The sequence below is a fragment of the Triticum aestivum genome, chromosome 2B (genome assembly GCF_018294505.1).
Source record: "Triticum aestivum cultivar Chinese Spring chromosome 2B, IWGSC CS RefSeq v2.1, whole genome shotgun sequence".
NCBI lineage: Eukaryota > Viridiplantae > Streptophyta > Magnoliopsida > Poales > Poaceae > Triticum > Triticum aestivum.
Window position 1 is genome coordinate 797,822,666 of NC_057798.1, and position 17,927 is coordinate 797,840,592.

Genomic DNA, 17,927 nt, shown 5'->3' on the forward strand with positions numbered 1-17,927 from the left:
TCGCCAGAGCCGTGAGAAGGCCAGCTGACGGCCGGTTCATGAAAGCGTCGGCGTGCTCGTTAAGGAGGCTGTGGGCAACGGCAGGGTCCCTGATCAGCTGGACCGCAGGACTGGTGCTTCGCCGGAGGACGGCTAGGCAGAAGAGCACAGCGGCTACCAGTGCTAAAACCTCAATGCTTTCCATTGTGCTTTGTGTTCTAAGCTGTTAATTTGTGATCTTTCCAGCGCCACCACCCCGCAACCATATATACTAGTACCAGTAGTCGAACCAACACATACGTACGTACTCTCCTGATTAGTAGTATCATCACTTTGAAAAGCTCGGTTTTGCCCCACAAAACATACGGTCAAAGAGCGTTTATAGACCGGGCGGGCTACATGTAGTATTGTTTAATAAAATTTAAAACGACATTATAAAGTTTCAAAAAAATCTGAAAGAACTTCTAGATGTAGGAAATGATCATGTATTCTATCATAGTGCAAATTTTATACTCGAAATACACTGTATTGTATACTGTGTATGTAAAAATGGCAAAAGTGCAGATTGATTTGAAATCCAATTTCAGATTTTTCATTTTTGTGTGGCTCAAAATACAAGGTAGTTCGAGTTGAGATTTTGCATGATGATGGAATACATCATTGTCAACATCTAGAACCAGAATCGAACCCAAGCCCCAGGGGGTCCGCTCTGTCGGTGAGAGACAGGCATTTTCCTGCCGATCACCCACTTTTCCCTTCTATTTCCCTCAATTTTCCCCCTTCTGCCCCACTTCTCTCGCCATTCTCCTCCCTCTCCCTGCCAACCGGCCGCCATCCCGCCATGCCGCCGAAGAAGTATTCAACCCCTCGCGTCGCTGCCGCTGTCGATGCCACCCAGCCGAAGCAGAGGAAGCCGAGGGCGCCGTCGGCAAAACCACCAAGCATGTCGAATGCCAACTGGAGGGCGAAGGTTCAATGCCGGGAGGCTGTCACCACCGACCGGCGGAACAGGCTCAATGCGAAGACGGCGACAGCGGAGCAGGAAGAGGCGTCTCTCGCGGGGATGATGAATTCCGCCCGGCGGCCACGACCCGCAAGCTACCTAGAGACAGCAGAACGTCGGGTCGCCGGCCAGCTTCTCGCCGTCGCCACAACCCTGGGGGTACGCCGACGACGAGGCGCATGGTGGATTGAACCCCAACATCACCTTTCCGCATGCCCAGCGCGCCTCACCCTCTGGTCTGAACCCCGACCAATGCACGCCCTCGCCCGTGTTCGCCGGCATCCAGTACCCCTGTACACCTAGCTACTCGCCGCCGGCGTACGCAGCCTCCCCGACTCCGCCTCTGCATCGTGGCTCCCTGCCCTTCTCGCAAGCCTCGTCGTCACATTTCGGCAACCCTACGTGACGGAAGCCGACATGGACGAGATCATCACGAGCGGCTCGGTTGCCGTCCTCGCCTCCCCCGGGTTCCAGGCGCAAGGCGATACAATGGACCTCACTGGCAACATGGACAACAAGCTTGACGACGGCGAGGAGGAGGAGTCGGCGCATGCACCGACGAGGAAACGAAAAAATAACAAGCGGGGCGCTAGGACGGGCGAGCCGCGCGTCAAGTGGATGTCCAGAAAAGACGAGTGCCTCGCCCAAGCATGGAAGACCGTCTGCCTCGACCCTATCACCGGCATTAATTAGAATGCCGACACGTACTGGACGCACATCAAGTCGGCGTTCGATGAGCGCAAACTGGTCGACCCCTACTTCGCCACCATCCACATGTAGCGTGGCTCGAAGGCCACTCAAACCATTGAGAGATCATCCAAATGGCATGGGATAGTCGAGGAGATCGTGTCTCGCCTAAAAAGCAGTGCCAATGTCATGGGTCAGGTATGCACACACGCCGGCTCTCGCTTCTTTTCGCCATGTACATCGCCGACACTTGTTCTTCGGTGCATACGGTTCGGATGTTCACGATGTACCACCAGGACAACAACGACCAAGAGGTCAAGTACCTCCACGTGTTCACCCGGATCGAGAAGTGCGAGAAGTGGGCGGATGTTCGGCTCACCCTCGTCAAGGCCAAGGAGACGTACAAGTCGGATGGGCCCACGGCGGGGACGACGGATGGGCGCCCTGACGGCAACAAACGAGCCAAGACGGCGAAGGACGCCGCACCAGCTGCCGAGCGGCTGCAAGCGTCCATCGAGCAGTGCATCGTCGACGCCAAGAACCACGCCGCCCAGAGGGAAGTAAAATCTGAGGCACGGTGGTCGGCGTTGATGAGGAACAACGCTGTCAAGCTCGACCTACTCCGGACCAATGTTCCTGATGCGGGCGGACATGTCGACGATGGACGAGCAGGTCAAGGCGTGGTACTTGGCGGAGCGCGGCTTCATCTTGAACCAGATGTCGTCGAGGACCGCGCCAACTCCCACACCGACCCCAACGCCGCCACCAAGCCCGAGTGATGATGCCGCCACGACACCCAGCACAGAAGCCACGCCGACGCCGACAAGCCCTAGCACAGAAGCCACACCAACGTCGAGCACGCCTACGCCCGCTAGTCTGACACCGGAGGAGCCCGCCATCGTTTGATGCATTGCCTACACGCCCTTCATTTTGAAGGCCAAACTTTCAAGCATGATTGATCGCCAAATTGTGGCATGGTGATCGCCGAACTTTTTGTGGCAGTCGTTTGATCGTCGGACTTGTGGCGTTTTTTTTTTTGGGTAGCGGGAAATGGCAAGTTTAAATTTCTGCGCGTCTTGAGGGTGAAATCAGAGGGCGTGGCTGGGAACTGGATCGGTGTTAGCGTGCGCACCTCTGGTCAAGGATGGCTGCTAATTATATAATTTCTAATTACTTGCGTATTTTTTGCTGGAGATAAGTACGTAAAGATGGTGACATGCATCCCGTGCAGCACGAGGTCAAGGTACGGAGCTGGCACTGGATTAAACTTACTCCGGCATGGTTAGCTGCATTATTACTGATCACATGCAGACATGATCTTTTGTTCAGTCATAACGTAAACTCCTGGTGATCTAGAAGCTACCAATAAAATAAGTAATGATGCTGTATTAGGCTAGAGGAGGGGTACCAACTCCTCCTTGTATATACAACTCTCTCGGCTAACTAGCAGTGAAACATTAAGCTAGCAAGCAAGCCATGGAGGGTCCGGGCCCGGGGGCCGCGTTGTCCACCAGCCGCCGCAGCATGGGCAGCGGCAGGAGCTGGGGCAGCTCAATCTCTCAATCCTTCCGCCATCAGGGCCTCCAGCCCGACACGAACGACCCCTTCAGGCGGCGGCACGAGGACGGCGGCGACGACGAGGAGAACCTGCGGTGGGCGGCGCTGGAGAAGCTGCCCACCTACGACCGCATGCGCCGCGCCATCGTCCTCCACGAGTACGCCGGCGACAAAGCTACGGGGGAGCTGGTGGAGATCGAGCACCTCGCCAGCGGGGAGGGCGGGCGGGCGCTGCTGGAGAAGGTGTTCCAGGACGACAGCGAGCGGTTCCTGAGGAGCCTGAGGGACCGGGTGGACAGGGTCGGCATCGAGCTCCCGGCCATTGAAGTACGGTACCAGGATGTGTCCATTGAGGTGGACGCCTTGGTCGGGAGCCGAGCTCTGCCCACGCTCTGGAACTTCACCACCAGCTTCCTCCAGGTATACCGTCTCCCTGCATCATGATCCGCTTCATCTTAATTTTACCCCTTTAATTTGTTGTGACCTTTGAAGGTTTATTACTGTGAAGTACTCCTTCCGTCCGAAAATATTTGTCTAGAAAATGATGAAAAAAGATGTATCTAGAACTAAGTTGCATTTAAATACATTCATTCCTCTAACAAGTATTTTCGGACGGAGGGAGTAATAAATTTTAAAAAAGGCTGTAGTGGTATGTCTATATGGAGTGGTCGAGTCAGGACTTTAACATACCACGGGACAAAAACAAAGCACAATTTTGTTTTTTCTAAAAAACCTCATGTAATAGGACAAAAAATGGAAATCACTAATTAAAGGGCACTCTTTGCTAAAGTCACTCTCACCTCCCAGGTTGCGACAAGTGACGCACTGCATGCCGCTACTTGTCGCAACATGAGAGTTTTTCTTTTCTTTAATCCGGTTTTTTCAAAACATTTTATCTCTTAAACCGTGCGTCCAAATCTTGAAACGTTTACACCGTTGAATTTCCCACATTGAGATCTTCAAATTAGATCCCATGTTCATATGTTTTGACGAAAGTTTTTTTCATGAAAAAAACCGGACAAAAAAACCGAACCGGGAGCATGTTTTCTTTATTTCTAAAAGAGGCACGACTGTGCCTCACACAAAAGCAAATTTCTGCCTGGACAAGAAGTAAACTCGTTCCTCTCGCGGAAGAAAAAAAGAAAACACATTGTGTTTTCTGTATTAGAGAGGCACGAATGGAAGCAAAAAATACATTTTTTTTACATTTACGATAGGCACGGCCATGCTCCTCGTGGAAGCAAAAAAAATGTGTTTTTCTTTCCATTTTCGAGAGGCACGGCCATGCTCCTCGTGGAAGCAAAAAAAATGTGTATTTCTTTTCATTTGCGAGCGTGCAAGCAAACAAACGCGATTTTTCATGCAATTTTTTTTCAAATGTTTTATCCAAAAACTAAGAAAGACCGATGAATTATCGAAAAGCCAAAAACACCAAACAAAACATCTAAAAAGCTGAAAACACATGCGGATAATAAAAAATCGAAGGAAGCGCTCAGAGCACGATATGTGGCAACTCAGGAGGAGGACTAGAGGTGGCCAGACAGGGTAGGTCAGCGGCGGCAACCGAGCAACCAAGCGGAGGGACTTGGTGGAGAAAAACGGCGAGCTTGTCGGGCAGGGGAGCAAGCTGGCCTATCGGAGACGATGGAGTTGCATGTGCGCGTGAGAGAGGGCAGAGCCGGGCAGAGACGAAGGGTCAGCCTTTTTTTCGGGAAAATGCTATTTGCCGCTCGCTACGTCAAACTGGCGGCGCTCCGCATAGGTGAGCGACCAAGCAGCGACGCAACGGGCCGGCCCGTTTAACCGTTCCAACACCCCCAGTTTTGGGAACCTTCTAGAGGTTCCTAGCTGGTTTTCTCTGGTTTTGGGAAACTTCTAGAAGGTTCCTTGAATCGGTTTTTTCTTTATTCTATTTTTCTATTTTCTTTTTTCTTTTCTTTTCTCTTGTTTTCCTATTTCTGTTTTTTTCTTTGTTTCTTTATTCTGTTTTCTATCTTCTTTTCTCTCATTTTCCTTTTTCTGTTTTTTCACTTTTTTTCTTTTTCGTTTTTTTATTAATTTAAAATTTGTGCACAATTAAAAAAAATCATGGTTTCAAAGTTTGTGCACAATTCGAAAACTGTCCATGGTTTTAAAATTTGTTCACAATTCAAAAGAAATTACGGGTTTAATATTTGTTTACAATTTGAAAATGTTCACAATTTTATAATTTTGTTCACAAATTTTGAAATTTGATCATATTTAAAAAAATCAAAATTCAAAAAATGTTTGTGGTTTAACAAAAAATGTTCACAATTTTATAGTTTTGTTCATGAATTTGAAATTTGGTCATGTTCCAAAATTTGTTCACAAGTCAAAAATGTTCACGGTTTTCAAAATTTGTTTCCAGATTCAAAATATTTTCACAATTTTCTAATTTTTTTCACGAAGTTGAAATTTATTCATGTATTAAAATTAGAAAACAAATTATGATTGCAATATTTGTTCAGAATTTGAAAAATGTCACAATTTTATAATTTTGTTCACGATTTTGAAATTTGTTCACAATTCAAAAAATGTTTGCTGTTTCATAATTTGTTCGCATATTCGAAAAAAGTTCACGGTTTTATAATTTTGTTCAAGAATTAGAAATTTATTCATGTTTCTTAATTTGTTCACAATTCAAAAAATTTGTTCACCATTCTAAACATTTACATCGTGCCGCTGTAGTTTGTTTTCTTAAGATCCGCGTTGCATACCAAGCATAGAACCTTGTTTGGCGGAGTCGCTAGGTCATCAGGTGCATTGCTGCGTCGGCTAGAGTTCGAATCCCATTTCTGTCGATTGATTTTTTGACGATTTTCTACCTCGTGAAGTGCCACCGCAATATGGGCCGGCCCAAGTGAGCCGCGCTCTGTGCGAAATGCCGCTCTTCTACGCAGAGAGCGTCACATAGGAGCTCCCTTTTTTCGCTTGTTTCCATCTGGTTTCAATCGTGCTAGGTATATTGGGGCAGAAAAAACAGGCCCCTGCTGGGCTGCAACCCTGTTCCTGGGCCATGGCCTTGGTTGCCCGGGGCCCAACTCTACCCCAGTAATATACTCCCTGCGTCCCAAAATAAGTGTCTTAATTTTGTACTAACTCTAATATAAAGTTGTACTAAGCTTGAGACACTTATTTAAGGACGGAGAAAGTATTGTATATGGATCGCTATTTATGGGACCTCCTATCTGCCACATTTCGTGGCAGAATGGTAGGGCTACGCACATGCAGTCCTCATAACCACCACCACCACGATCCTGACTTCCTGAGTGCTTGCACAGCGCACGCTCCTATCCACCACGAGCTGTTAGCCAATATACCCGACATCATGTGCTGCTCATATAATGAGCAAAATCCTATAACAACACACAGTAGAGGTTGAGATTTGGAAAACATTTTAAAAACATTTCCTCAAAATTTCTAACAGTTTAATGCGGCATTTTTGTCTAATATTCCAAACCTTTTTTGAGAAGTGAACCATTTTGTAATTATCATTTTTTTCACAAACAAGAATAATTTTGGCAAATCCGAAAACGTTTTTAAAATGTGAACATTTCTCAAAAAATTGAACATTTTCCGAAAACAAGAACAAATTGCGAAAAATGCAAATCTTTTTTAAAATTGACGAATATGTTCTGAGACCCCAAACAGTTTTGAATTTTGGAACAAAATTTGGAAATAATAACCTTTTGAAAATTCAGATAAAAAATCTAAAACATGAAATTTTTAAAAAAATGGAAACAAAATTCGTATTTGTTGGAAATTCAAACAAAATTTGAGACATGGGAACATTTTTCTGAACATATTTTTAAAAATTGCGAACAAATTTTGAAAACAAGAACATAGTTTGAAACTCCTGAATATGTTTTGAAACACGAATATTTTGAAATTACGAACATATTTTGTAAACGAGAACATTTTTTGAAATTCTTGAAACACGAGCATTTTTTAAAATTTTGAACAAAAATTTGAAACAAGAACTTTTTGTGAAATTTCTGAATATATTTTTTAAAATTATGAATAAATTTCGAAAACAAGAACATTTTTGAAAATTCCAAGACAATATTTAAAAAATTTGAACAAAAATGGAAAAGGAAAAAGGAAACAAAAAATAAATAGAAAAAAGGATAAAACGAAAAGGAACATAAAGAATATTGGAAAAAATGGTTAGCAGGTTCCCAAAACCGATAATACCCGCCAGAAACCTCTCAAAGGTTGTGAAAACTAGGATCCCTAAAACGATTAACCAGTCCGGTCCAAGCTGATCGATCGCTCAATATACCTGTACGAAACCGCGACAGTTCGATGCAGCCGCTAGGGATTTCCGCTATTTATGTCGATCGATTGAGAGGGGTTTTTTTGGGAAAGGGGTAGGAGGTCTTTTTTTTTGGAAAAGGGAAGGAGACCTCGGCGGGCCTACGCATTTATTGTAAAATTCGAAAAGATACAAGCCCAACGAGACATGCCGCACGGCAGTAGCTATGATACACAGCTTGTCGGCAAAAGCCTTCAAGAAGGAAAATGGCGCACATGCGTCAATGATGACGAGTCCAATCTTTACAAGTTTCCCCAATGACGAGTTTCGATCCGCCATCTTTAGCAAGGGAACGATGCAAGCTCGCGTCAATACTGTCGAGAAATGTTTCAAGCGAAGTGTGTAGCATCTATGGATGACTTTACACCGTGGATGAGATGCCGTGTGTAGCATCTATGGCATAACATGACGCTTCCGCATGACACACCACATGCTTCTGGCCAAACTCTTGCTGCGTCATCAGATGACACCACAGCAAGGACATTGCGGCCAGAACGCCGCTGCCAGACCTGCTGCAGGCCACCTTGCTGACACGTAGCATCGGCCGCGACGTCCACCACAAGCCGTTTCATAGCTCGCTCCATAGACCCATCAACCCAAAGAAACGAGGCCACCACGACTTCACCATGTTGTCGTTGGTCCCTGCAACCGGTGAAAGCTCCCAAAACGATGCCCTTGAGAGGGGCTACGACGCCCAAGCATCCACATCGCTCAATCCCAAAGATATATATGCGTGGAAAATCTCAGTTTGAAATACTTTGTATTCCGGTCACACAAAAATGACAAAAAATGTACTAGATCTAAGTATAGTGAACGGTGCATTTTAATACTCCGCTTTATGTAAGATAGTTTTATTTCTGTACAGTCCAGAATACAAAAATGTTTGAATTGAGATTTTGCACGATTACAATAGACCTCATTGACTATATCCAAAGCTTTTTTCAGAGTTTTTGGGTACTTCAAAACATAATTTTTAAAAGTGCTCCCTAGAGCTCAGTAACCATTCACAGTTTCTTCTTCTTGCTTGCTTTGCTCCCCTGGCCTTCCCTGAGCTCAACGCATACCTCACCATGGAAAACTCCTCAAAACATAGATGTGATGTTCAATACAAATTGGTCCTCAAGAGCAGAGTAGTGCAGGTCAACCTGTGGCGGCGCCTTGGAGGTGTTCGAGCAAATATCTCTGACAAACACCATATAAGACGATCCTACCAAATGTTTATCACTTTGATCAAAAACTAGTACTACATATAGTTTGTATTCCCTCCGTTCATAAATATAAGTCTTTGTAGAGATTCCACTATGAACTAGCAAAATGAGTGAAAATACACTCTAAAATGCATCTACATACATCCGTATGTGGTTCATAGGGGAATCTCTACAAAGACTTATATTTAGGAACAAAGGGAGTAGTTGATTACTCGCCCTTTTTTATGCCGTATCAATCTCCATTACTTCTGCAATGCATAGTCCTCAATGTGCATGATTTTCTTACACAACGCAACACCTGGCATGGCCATTGCAGGGTCTTACTGGACGACTTGGATCCTCCAACAAAAAAACCATCAACATACTTCGCAACGTCAATGGCATCCTCAAACCATCAAGGTCATCATCTCCTTCTCTTTCTCCTTCTTCCTGCTACTGCTGTTGCTTCTTTATTATGACTAACTATGCCATCAACAACAATAGCCATATAGCAGGCCCATTATCTGCATCTCATGCATCACGAGCCAATATCACTTTGTCATAGGTGTATTTTGATAGGCCAGGGCTTCCCAAAAATAAATTCTCAGTGTGGGCCAACCAACCTTATCTTCTGAAAGAACTCATTATTTTTTTGTCGATTTGCTCTAAATGTATATAATTATCTCGAAAGGAAATTAGTCAACATATATGTTGTTTCCAGGATGACTCTTCTTCTTGGGCCTCCTTCTTCAGGAAAGAGCACACTTATGCGAGCCCTTACCGGCAAGCTTGACAAAAGACTCAAGGTTTTAACTCGCCTTGTTTTTATTTCGTATGCTTTTTTGCCGGATGCATATCAAAAATCACCATTTTATGGATATCGCAGGTATCTGGCAACATCACATATTGTGGCCATACATTTTCCGAGTTCTACCCCGAGAGGACCAGCGCATATGTTAGTCAGTACGATCTCCATAATGCAGAGATGACAGTAAGAGAGACATTGGATTTCTCTAGGCGCTGCTTGGGTGTCGGTGCGAGATATGACATGCTTACAGAGCTGTCTAGAAGGGAGCGTGATGCTGGCATAAAGCCGGATCCTGAGCTTGACGCTTACATGAAAGCTAGCGCGGTACAAGGACAAGAGAATAATATTATAACAGATCTTACCCTAAAGGTGAGATTTTCTGACTATTCTGATAATGTCACTAAGCTCTCTAACAAAATTTTGCTAACTGATTCTATTAAAAAACTGACTGGCAGGTTCTTGGGCTTGACATTTGTGCTGATACCATGATCGGTGATGAGATGATCAGAGGAATTTCTGGTGGCCAAAAGAAGCGTGTCACAACAGGTGTGCACATACACATGGACATAATAAGCTCAAATGCTCAATTCATTGTGAAAAAGGAGTTTCTCATTAAGCAATGTTATGATTATTTGAATCTTTTTATTTTTGTTGATGCCAGGGGAAATGTTAACCGGACCCGCAAGGGCTTTGTTTATGGATGAAATTTCCACTGGTTTGGATAGCTCTAGCACATTTCAGATTGTAAAATATGTGAAGCAATTGGTCCATGTGATGAATGAGACTGTGATGATCTCCCTCCTACAACCACCTCCTGAGACATATAACCTGTTTGATGACATAATTCTGCTATCAGAAGGCTACATAGTGTACCACGGGCCACGTGAGAACATCTTGGAGTTCTTTGAATCTTCTGGTTTCCGTTGCCCTCAGAGGAAAGGAGTTGCTGACTTCCTTCAAGAGGTTACTTCCAAGAAAGACCAGAAACAGTATTGGTACCTTGAACATGAAAAATATATTTTTGTGTCAGTCCGAGAGTTTGCTGAACGTTTCAAGTCATTTCATGTAGGCCAGTTGATGCTCAAGGAGCTACAAATCCCTTTCGAAAAATCCAAAACCCATCCTGCTGCGTTGACCACCAAGAAGTATGGCCTATCTAGAAAGGAGTCACTCAAGGCAGTGATCTCGAGAGAGGTGTTGTTGATGAAGCGAAACGCATTTATCTACATCTTCAAGGTCTCCCAGTTGATCATCCTCGGGATCATGGCCATGACTGTCTTCCTCAGAACAAATATGCCTAGTGGTCAGATTTCTGACAGTATCAAATTCTCTGGAGCTCTGACTTTCAGTTTAATCACCATCTTGTTCAATGGGTTAGCTGAGCTACAACAGACCATAAAGATGCTTCCTACGTTCTACAAACAAAGGGATTTCTTGTTCTTCCCTCCGTGGACCTTTGCATTGGCAAACATACTCTTAAAAATTCCTATTTCCCTAATGGAGGCTGGGGTATGGGTCATACTCACGTACTATGTGATGGGCTTTGCACCTGCTGCAGGAAGGTAAGCATATGTGTATAATCCTTGTGCCCACATAACCATTTTCATTTTGAAATTTCGAAATCTTAACTCTATTATCCATATATCTCCTCAATATAGGTTCTTTCGTCAATTTTTAGCTTTGTTCGCTACTCACCAAATGGCAATGGCTTTGTTCCGATTTCTTGCTGCTATTTTTAAATCAATGGTTATGGCCAACAATTTTGGGATGTTTGTGATCCTTCTTATTTTCATATTTGGAGGATTTCTCATCCCTAGAGGTAAGCATGATGTCATACCCAAATCATTTATATCTAACTAACTAGCTAAGCACGACAAGTTAGTAATCTGCACTTCATTTTCATGGATGAAAGTGACCTTCTCCCTTCCTAAATATTATACGGACAGGTGACATCAGACCATGGTGGATCTGGGCTTATTGGTCATCTCCGATGATGTACAGTCAGAATGCATTATCTGTCAATGAATTCCTTGCAAGTAGGTGGGCAACTGTAAGTTTTTCTGCGGATCCAATATTTTTTGTTTTAGTCCCTCTAAACTAAGAAAACATTACATCCTAGTATTGTAAGAGGAGAGAACATCCCAACTAATGCATGTCTTTCAATGTTATTACAGCCAAACAATGACATTTCTATTCATGAACCAACGGTAGGAAAGGCAATTCTTAAATCGAAGGGACTCTTTACTGGTGACTCAGGCTTTTGGCTTTCAATAGGAGCTGTGATAGGATTTGCTATTTTGTTCAACATCTTGTACATTTTGTCCCTTGCGTACTTGAGCCGTGAGTACCATTATTTTATTTTTGTTGATATTATTGTATGATTGCTTGAAGAGCTAGGTACTTACATTGCATAAAATTTTTATCTTCTAGCTAGCGGCAACTCAAACACACTAGATCTGGATGAAGAGAATGATAATGAGACAAGTAGAGATCAAATGTCGGAAGCCAATGCATCATATACTGTGACATCTTCAATACCTATGGGTGAGTTCCTTTTTAAGTATCTATGTTAGACTATTGTAACATTTATAATTAGTTGATGTAATATTTATCAAGCTTATTAACGCCTTAATAATAATATTTAGTCACCACAATTTCTGTAGGTACTAACGGAGACACAAATACGCCAACTCATTCAGGAATTGCCTTGCCTTTTCATCCTCTTTCACTTTCTTTCAACCATATAAACTATTGCGTGGACATGCCTGCGGTAAGCCTACCTACCTTCCTCCTCTCGCACATGTTGTGTTAAGACATAAATTCATCACTTCTGTGATAACTTTATCTTTAGACATTGAAAAAACATATTTTAGGCCTAGCATTATAATGTGTCATCCTGTGTTTCAGGAAATGAAGGAGCAAGGTTTCGCAGAAAATCGTCTCCAGCTTCTCACTGATATTAGTGGTGCTTTCAGGCCAGCTGTTCTGACAGCACTAGTTGGCATGAGTGGAGCTGGAAAAACCACTCTAATGGATGTTCTAGCTGGAAGGAAAACTAGTGGATCTATTGAAGGAAGTATCACCCTGTCTGGTTACCCCAAAAACCAAGAAACATTTGCCCGCATTAGTGGCTATTGCGAACAGACTGACATCCATTCACCCAATGTTACTGTATATGAATCCATTCTCTACTCTGCTTGGCTACGTCTTTCATCAGATGTTGACGAAAAAACAAGAAAGGTATATATTCAGCACAAGTAGAGATGAAGTGCTCTATATACAAGAAACTTCAAACAGTAATTGTTTCTGGTTAAAACATAAATCTTCACCCGCGCAGATGTTTGTGGAGGAAGTCATGACCCTTGTAGAGCTCGATGTGTTGCGTAATACTATGGTTGGTCTCCCTGGATTTGACGGGTTATCGACTGAACAAAGAAAGAGATTGACAATTGCAGTGGAGCTAGTATCAAATCCTTCAATCATATTCATGGATGAGCCAACTTCTGGGCTTGATGCTAGAGCAGCCGCAATTGTCATGCGGGTGGTGAGAAATACAGTCAACACTGGGCGTACCGTGGTTTGCACAATCCATCAACCCAGCATCGATATATTCGAGTCTTTCGATGACGTACTCTCTCTCTTTCTCTCTCTCTCTCTCTCTATAAATATATATATAAGTAGAGAGATATATAGAAATGTACATTTATTTATATGTATCCCTCTATTTCTATATATTTCTCCCTTATCTAACTCTCAACTGATTCCTTCTGTAGCTTCTACTGTTGAAAAGAGGAGGGCAGGTTATTTATGCTGGCGAACTTGGTCGCCACTCTCATAAACTAGTTGAATATTTTGAGGTGATACTTTACGTACATGTGTTGGTTTGGGCTAGCCAGGATTTCACTAATTTTTTAGTTAAATACATTCTTACAAATACTAGTGGGATCAGAAAAGCAACTGAAGACTAAATAGGTATCAATCTCTTTGGAGGATTAGCAAAATTAAAAATAAATAAACGATGAATTGTCATTAAATTGCAGGCAATTCCAGGTGTCGCAAAGATCACAGAAGGTTATAATCCAGCGACATGGATGCTGGAAGTTAGCTCCCCTCTTGCTGAGGCTCGCTTGGGAATAAATTTTGCTGAAATTTATGCTAATTCTCCTCTTTATATGTAAGTACCTCATTTTTTGAACGTAACTCTTCGCCATTTTGAACCAGTGGTTGTAGTTTGCATTGCATACACATTATGCTGAAACGAGCACCAAGAATGCAATTTTTAATTTATACTATCAACATTCAGTTCACATTTGTTATAATTACCAGGGAAAACCAAGAACTTATTAAGGAATTGAGTGTTCCCCTGCCAGGCTATGAGGATCTTTCATTTCCTACAAAGTATTCTCAGAATTTCTACAACCAGTGTATTGCAAACTTCTGGAAGCAATACAAATCTTATTGGAAGAATCCACCCTACAATGTCATGCGCTATCTTATGACGGTGCTCAATGGTCTTGTATTTGGCACTGTATTTTGGAAAAAAGGAACAAAACTGTATGATCCCGTTGTGTTGCTATAGTTGAGATTTGAGAGCAGTGTTGTTGAAACATGATACATTATCTCTTATGGATGCACTAATACTTTTCTTGTGTTTGATTTGTGGGCAGAGAATCACAACAAGATTTGTTCAATCTACTTGGAGCCACTTATGCTGCTGTCTTCTTCCTTGGGGCTTCTAATTGTATCACAGTTCAACCCGTTGTGGCAATAGAGCGAACAGTTTTCTACCGAGAAAGGGCGGCGGGGATGTACTCTCCATTATCCTATGCATTAGCTCAGGTATTTTGTTCATATTCTTAGTCTGGTCTCATTTGATTGAAGTTTTATTGTTCGGATAAATAGTATGACACCATCCTATTCAAAATATATGAAGCAGTTTGTTGAACATTTTGGATATTACCAAATCTAAACTCATTCATTCTCAACACTGTGCAAATTTTGTTTCGTTCAGACAGGCGTGGAGATCATCTACAACATCCTGCAGGGGTGTCTATACACAATCATCATCTATTCGATGATTGGATATGAGTGGAAAGCTGACAAGTTCTTTTATTTCCTATTCTTCATAATTGCAAGTTTCAACTACTTCTCGTTGTTTGGCATGATGTTGGTGGCATTGACCCCATCTGCGCTGCTTGCAAACATAATCATATCCTTTGTACTCCCTCTTTGGAACTTGTTTGCTGGGTTCCTCATCGTCAGACCGGTAAGGAAGCTAAGATACATCTTCAGTCGGCCAAATTCAGTAATTGAGGATCATTGTGATGGATGGTTGTTGTTATTATTGCAGGCCATTCCAATTTGGTGGAGGTGGTACTATTGGGCCAACCCAGTATCCTGGACCATCTATGGCGTTGTTGCATCACAGTTTGGCGAGAACAATAATTCTCTTTCGATCCCCGGAGGGAGCCCCATAGTTGTGAAGAAATTCTTAGAGGATAATTTGGGAATCAATCATGATTTCCTTGGCTATGTTGTGCTAGCCCACTTCTCCTACGCCATTGGGTTCTACTTCGTCTTTGCCTACTCTATCAAAGTCTTGAACTTCCAGAAACGTTAGGCAAATGTCCAGTCTTTTTGTCCTTCATGAAGTAGTCTAGTTTGTGTGTGTATATATGTATATCATAAATACTAGAAGTATTCAGAGACATGCATGGTGTATGTTATTATTAAAGAGAGTTTCTAGCGATAATACAAATTTTACTATCATTATTAAGTATGAAAAATTTATTTTGGTGTCTAAACTATTGTGATAATCTATTATTGGTCCTCAACTCTAATTTATTCATTCATGTACCTCGAGAGTCAAAACCATCAAATTTTGTCACTTTCTTACTGAAAGAATATTTATCACCGGCCCATGTCATCTCTAGCATGGGATTATGAGGTATACTCATGTGTGGGTGTATGTCTCAGTGTGTGAATTGGCATGTACTCTATCCTTGTAATTGTAATCAAAATGATTTTTTTATCCTAACATGGAAATTTGTTATTACATTGTGGGGAGATTGCATGATTTATTGGTGGCATTTCTTACTTGACTTCAAAGGCACATTTCCCTCACTTTGGGCGTGATTTTCCACCAATAAGAAATGTATAATCGGTCACACAAACCATTCTGTTTGGCTCATCCTTAACCATGCTACATTGTGATTCAACTCCAAGATCCTTCTATGCCGAAACATTCACATACTCAAATTTTTGTAGATATACGCAGAAATAGTTCTTAAGGATCCATTACGCATCACGAAGCAATTGTAAGCAGGCTTTCCACTCCAACATGTGATTTGTCTGGAGCCCAATGAAGGAAGTCGCTTTCCGAGTTATCTCAGACAATCCTTAGTAGCACTATTCTACAAGTTATCGAGGAGATAGGGATTTTAACACGTGGTTAAGTTACTTTCTGGAGACCTTATCGTGAACATATATTTTCTAATCATGAAGGCGGTAAATATAATGATTGATATTTACATTTACCAAGACGCTCATGAGGCAACATATTTTACGTAGACTTGGAATGTTCCTATTCTGGGATAATTGATCCACTTATGTTCATCAATTGTTTTTCATTCTTCTCACGAGATAATTTTTGTTAATGTATGCAATACTTAATTTCAGGCAGTCACTTGATACCCATAAGTGTAGTCGGTCAATTATATATAGCATGTTTCGATAAGTAATGTGTCAAATCCATGAGGAGCTAAAGGAAGTGGCATGTAGAGGTTGCGTCATAATAACATAACTGATGTAAAGATTCATGAGTGAAAATTGTTTTGTGGTTTTAATTTCATGATAATAAATAAAGATAAAAGGTGGTAAATGTTAGAGATGGTCTAGTCCTCCAAGTGTGGATGACACTAGCACAGAGCAACACTATGAACAGAGGTAAAAAAACCTTTAGAATGGAAAAAGTCTTCGTCGCCCTATAACCCTATCACTAATATAAAGAGCACACCCAAAATGGAAATTTATCTATCGCCAATGAGGTGCCCCAACATAAATGGAGTTCTACTTTCTCTATGACCAACTCTGAAGCGCATGGGTAGTGGACAACTTTGAAGTAAAATATCTGCAACAGAATTTTGGTTTTTAAAGTTTGCATTGAGCATTTTCCTTTTCACATTACAGAAATTTCACAACACATTACAAATATTTCTTTGCACATGCACAAGGAGTATACTAGAACATCGGGTTCATTTACATCATAGACAGATTCATATTTATACATTTCTTTCATGATGTGACCAAGTAGACAATGTCATGTCGACAACAACAATATCTTGCTGAAATAAGAATAAAATTTGTAAGAAGCACATGAAGGGCTATGAAATAATTTTCTTAGTTAAATCGTTGCATGCGCAACAAAGGCGTGCATGATCCCAATGGACTCAGAACATCCAATACCGAGATTATGAGCAAAATGTATTTAAAAATATGATCCAATCTACTACAAAAATAAGTTGATATGCTAAATTATGAACAAATTTTATTTAAAATATTGAAATAACAACATAGTTTTGTGAAGCAGAAAAACATCATGACATCAAGATATGTGCTTGTGGACTCGGTCATCAAGTTTTGAAAAAAAATCTTGCTGGGGGAGAGCTTAATAGATCTGTCAAGATCATGCTCTAGGTTAACAACCTAGCCCCGAAGCTATTGGTACTAACGCAAGGCCTGAATTTTTTGCATGGTGTCACCACAAGTTAACATCCTAACTTATTTGATATTTCGTCCACACTACAAGAAAAATCTTAATTAAATATGTTTCTTGTGTTTTCAATCAAAATATTAAATATTGATGGGGTGGAATATGTAAGCCCACTATTGAATTCTTTGCCTGGATATCTATGTTTAAATATAAGGAACTTTGTAAGTTGCATGGTAATATGAGTATACCAATTTCGGTTAATGAACACATTTAATCACCTAAATCTATGAAGGTAGTGACTTAAACCAGTAATGGTAGAATAATGAAAGGATTCGTGAGATGTTCTTATTCTAGATCCTCTCACTGGCTAATTTGGATGGGTGTAATTTTGTGATATGCTCCCCTTTGTATAGTGTGACCGAAATAGACTAATGTTTTGAATACGTCTAACTTAGAAAGAAAATACTAGGATAACAACATGAGAGAAGTAAACAAACAAGGAAAGATAGAACTATGCCACATGGAAGATATATGTTCTATAGAACTTCCAGAGCCAGGTTCCTTATGGATTCATATCCAGATCACTAGGAACAAAAAATCTTTGGCTTTGACACCAAGTGTTGCCATCATTTGTCACAAGAGATTCGCCCATTCTTCCT

The 17,927-nt window shown here is 41.8% G+C and overlaps 1 protein-coding gene across 2 annotated transcripts; it reads left to right on the forward strand.

Annotated features, from left to right (window-relative positions):
* Positions 1 to 3,101: 3,101 nt before the first annotated feature.
* On the forward strand, positions 3,102 to 15,326 carry LOC123042849 (ABC transporter G family member 48). 2 transcript variants are annotated; one of them, XM_044465223.1, is made up of 19 exons: positions 3,102 to 3,646; positions 9,087 to 9,169; positions 9,471 to 9,555; positions 9,636 to 9,926; positions 10,013 to 10,103; positions 10,219 to 11,119; positions 11,216 to 11,376; positions 11,504 to 11,607; positions 11,732 to 11,897; positions 11,988 to 12,101; positions 12,221 to 12,327; positions 12,465 to 12,797; positions 12,895 to 13,185; positions 13,331 to 13,414; positions 13,598 to 13,731; positions 13,884 to 14,111; positions 14,225 to 14,396; positions 14,569 to 14,823; positions 14,908 to 15,326. In XM_044465223.1, the coding sequence occupies exons 1-19, from the start codon at positions 3,146 to 3,148 to the stop codon at positions 15,175 to 15,177; spliced, it is 4,371 nt and encodes a 1,456-aa protein (XP_044321158.1). In that variant the 5' UTR covers positions 3,102 to 3,145; the 3' UTR covers positions 15,178 to 15,326. The 2 variants fall into 2 exon arrangements, with proteins under 2 accessions (XP_044321158.1, XP_044321159.1); XM_044465224.1 differs by lacking the exons at positions 3,102 to 3,646; positions 9,087 to 9,169; positions 9,471 to 9,555; positions 9,636 to 9,926; positions 10,013 to 10,103 and having other exon boundaries at positions 11,050 to 11,119; positions 11,504 to 11,593.
* The last annotated feature ends 2,601 nt before the right edge of the window (positions 15,327 to 17,927 follow it).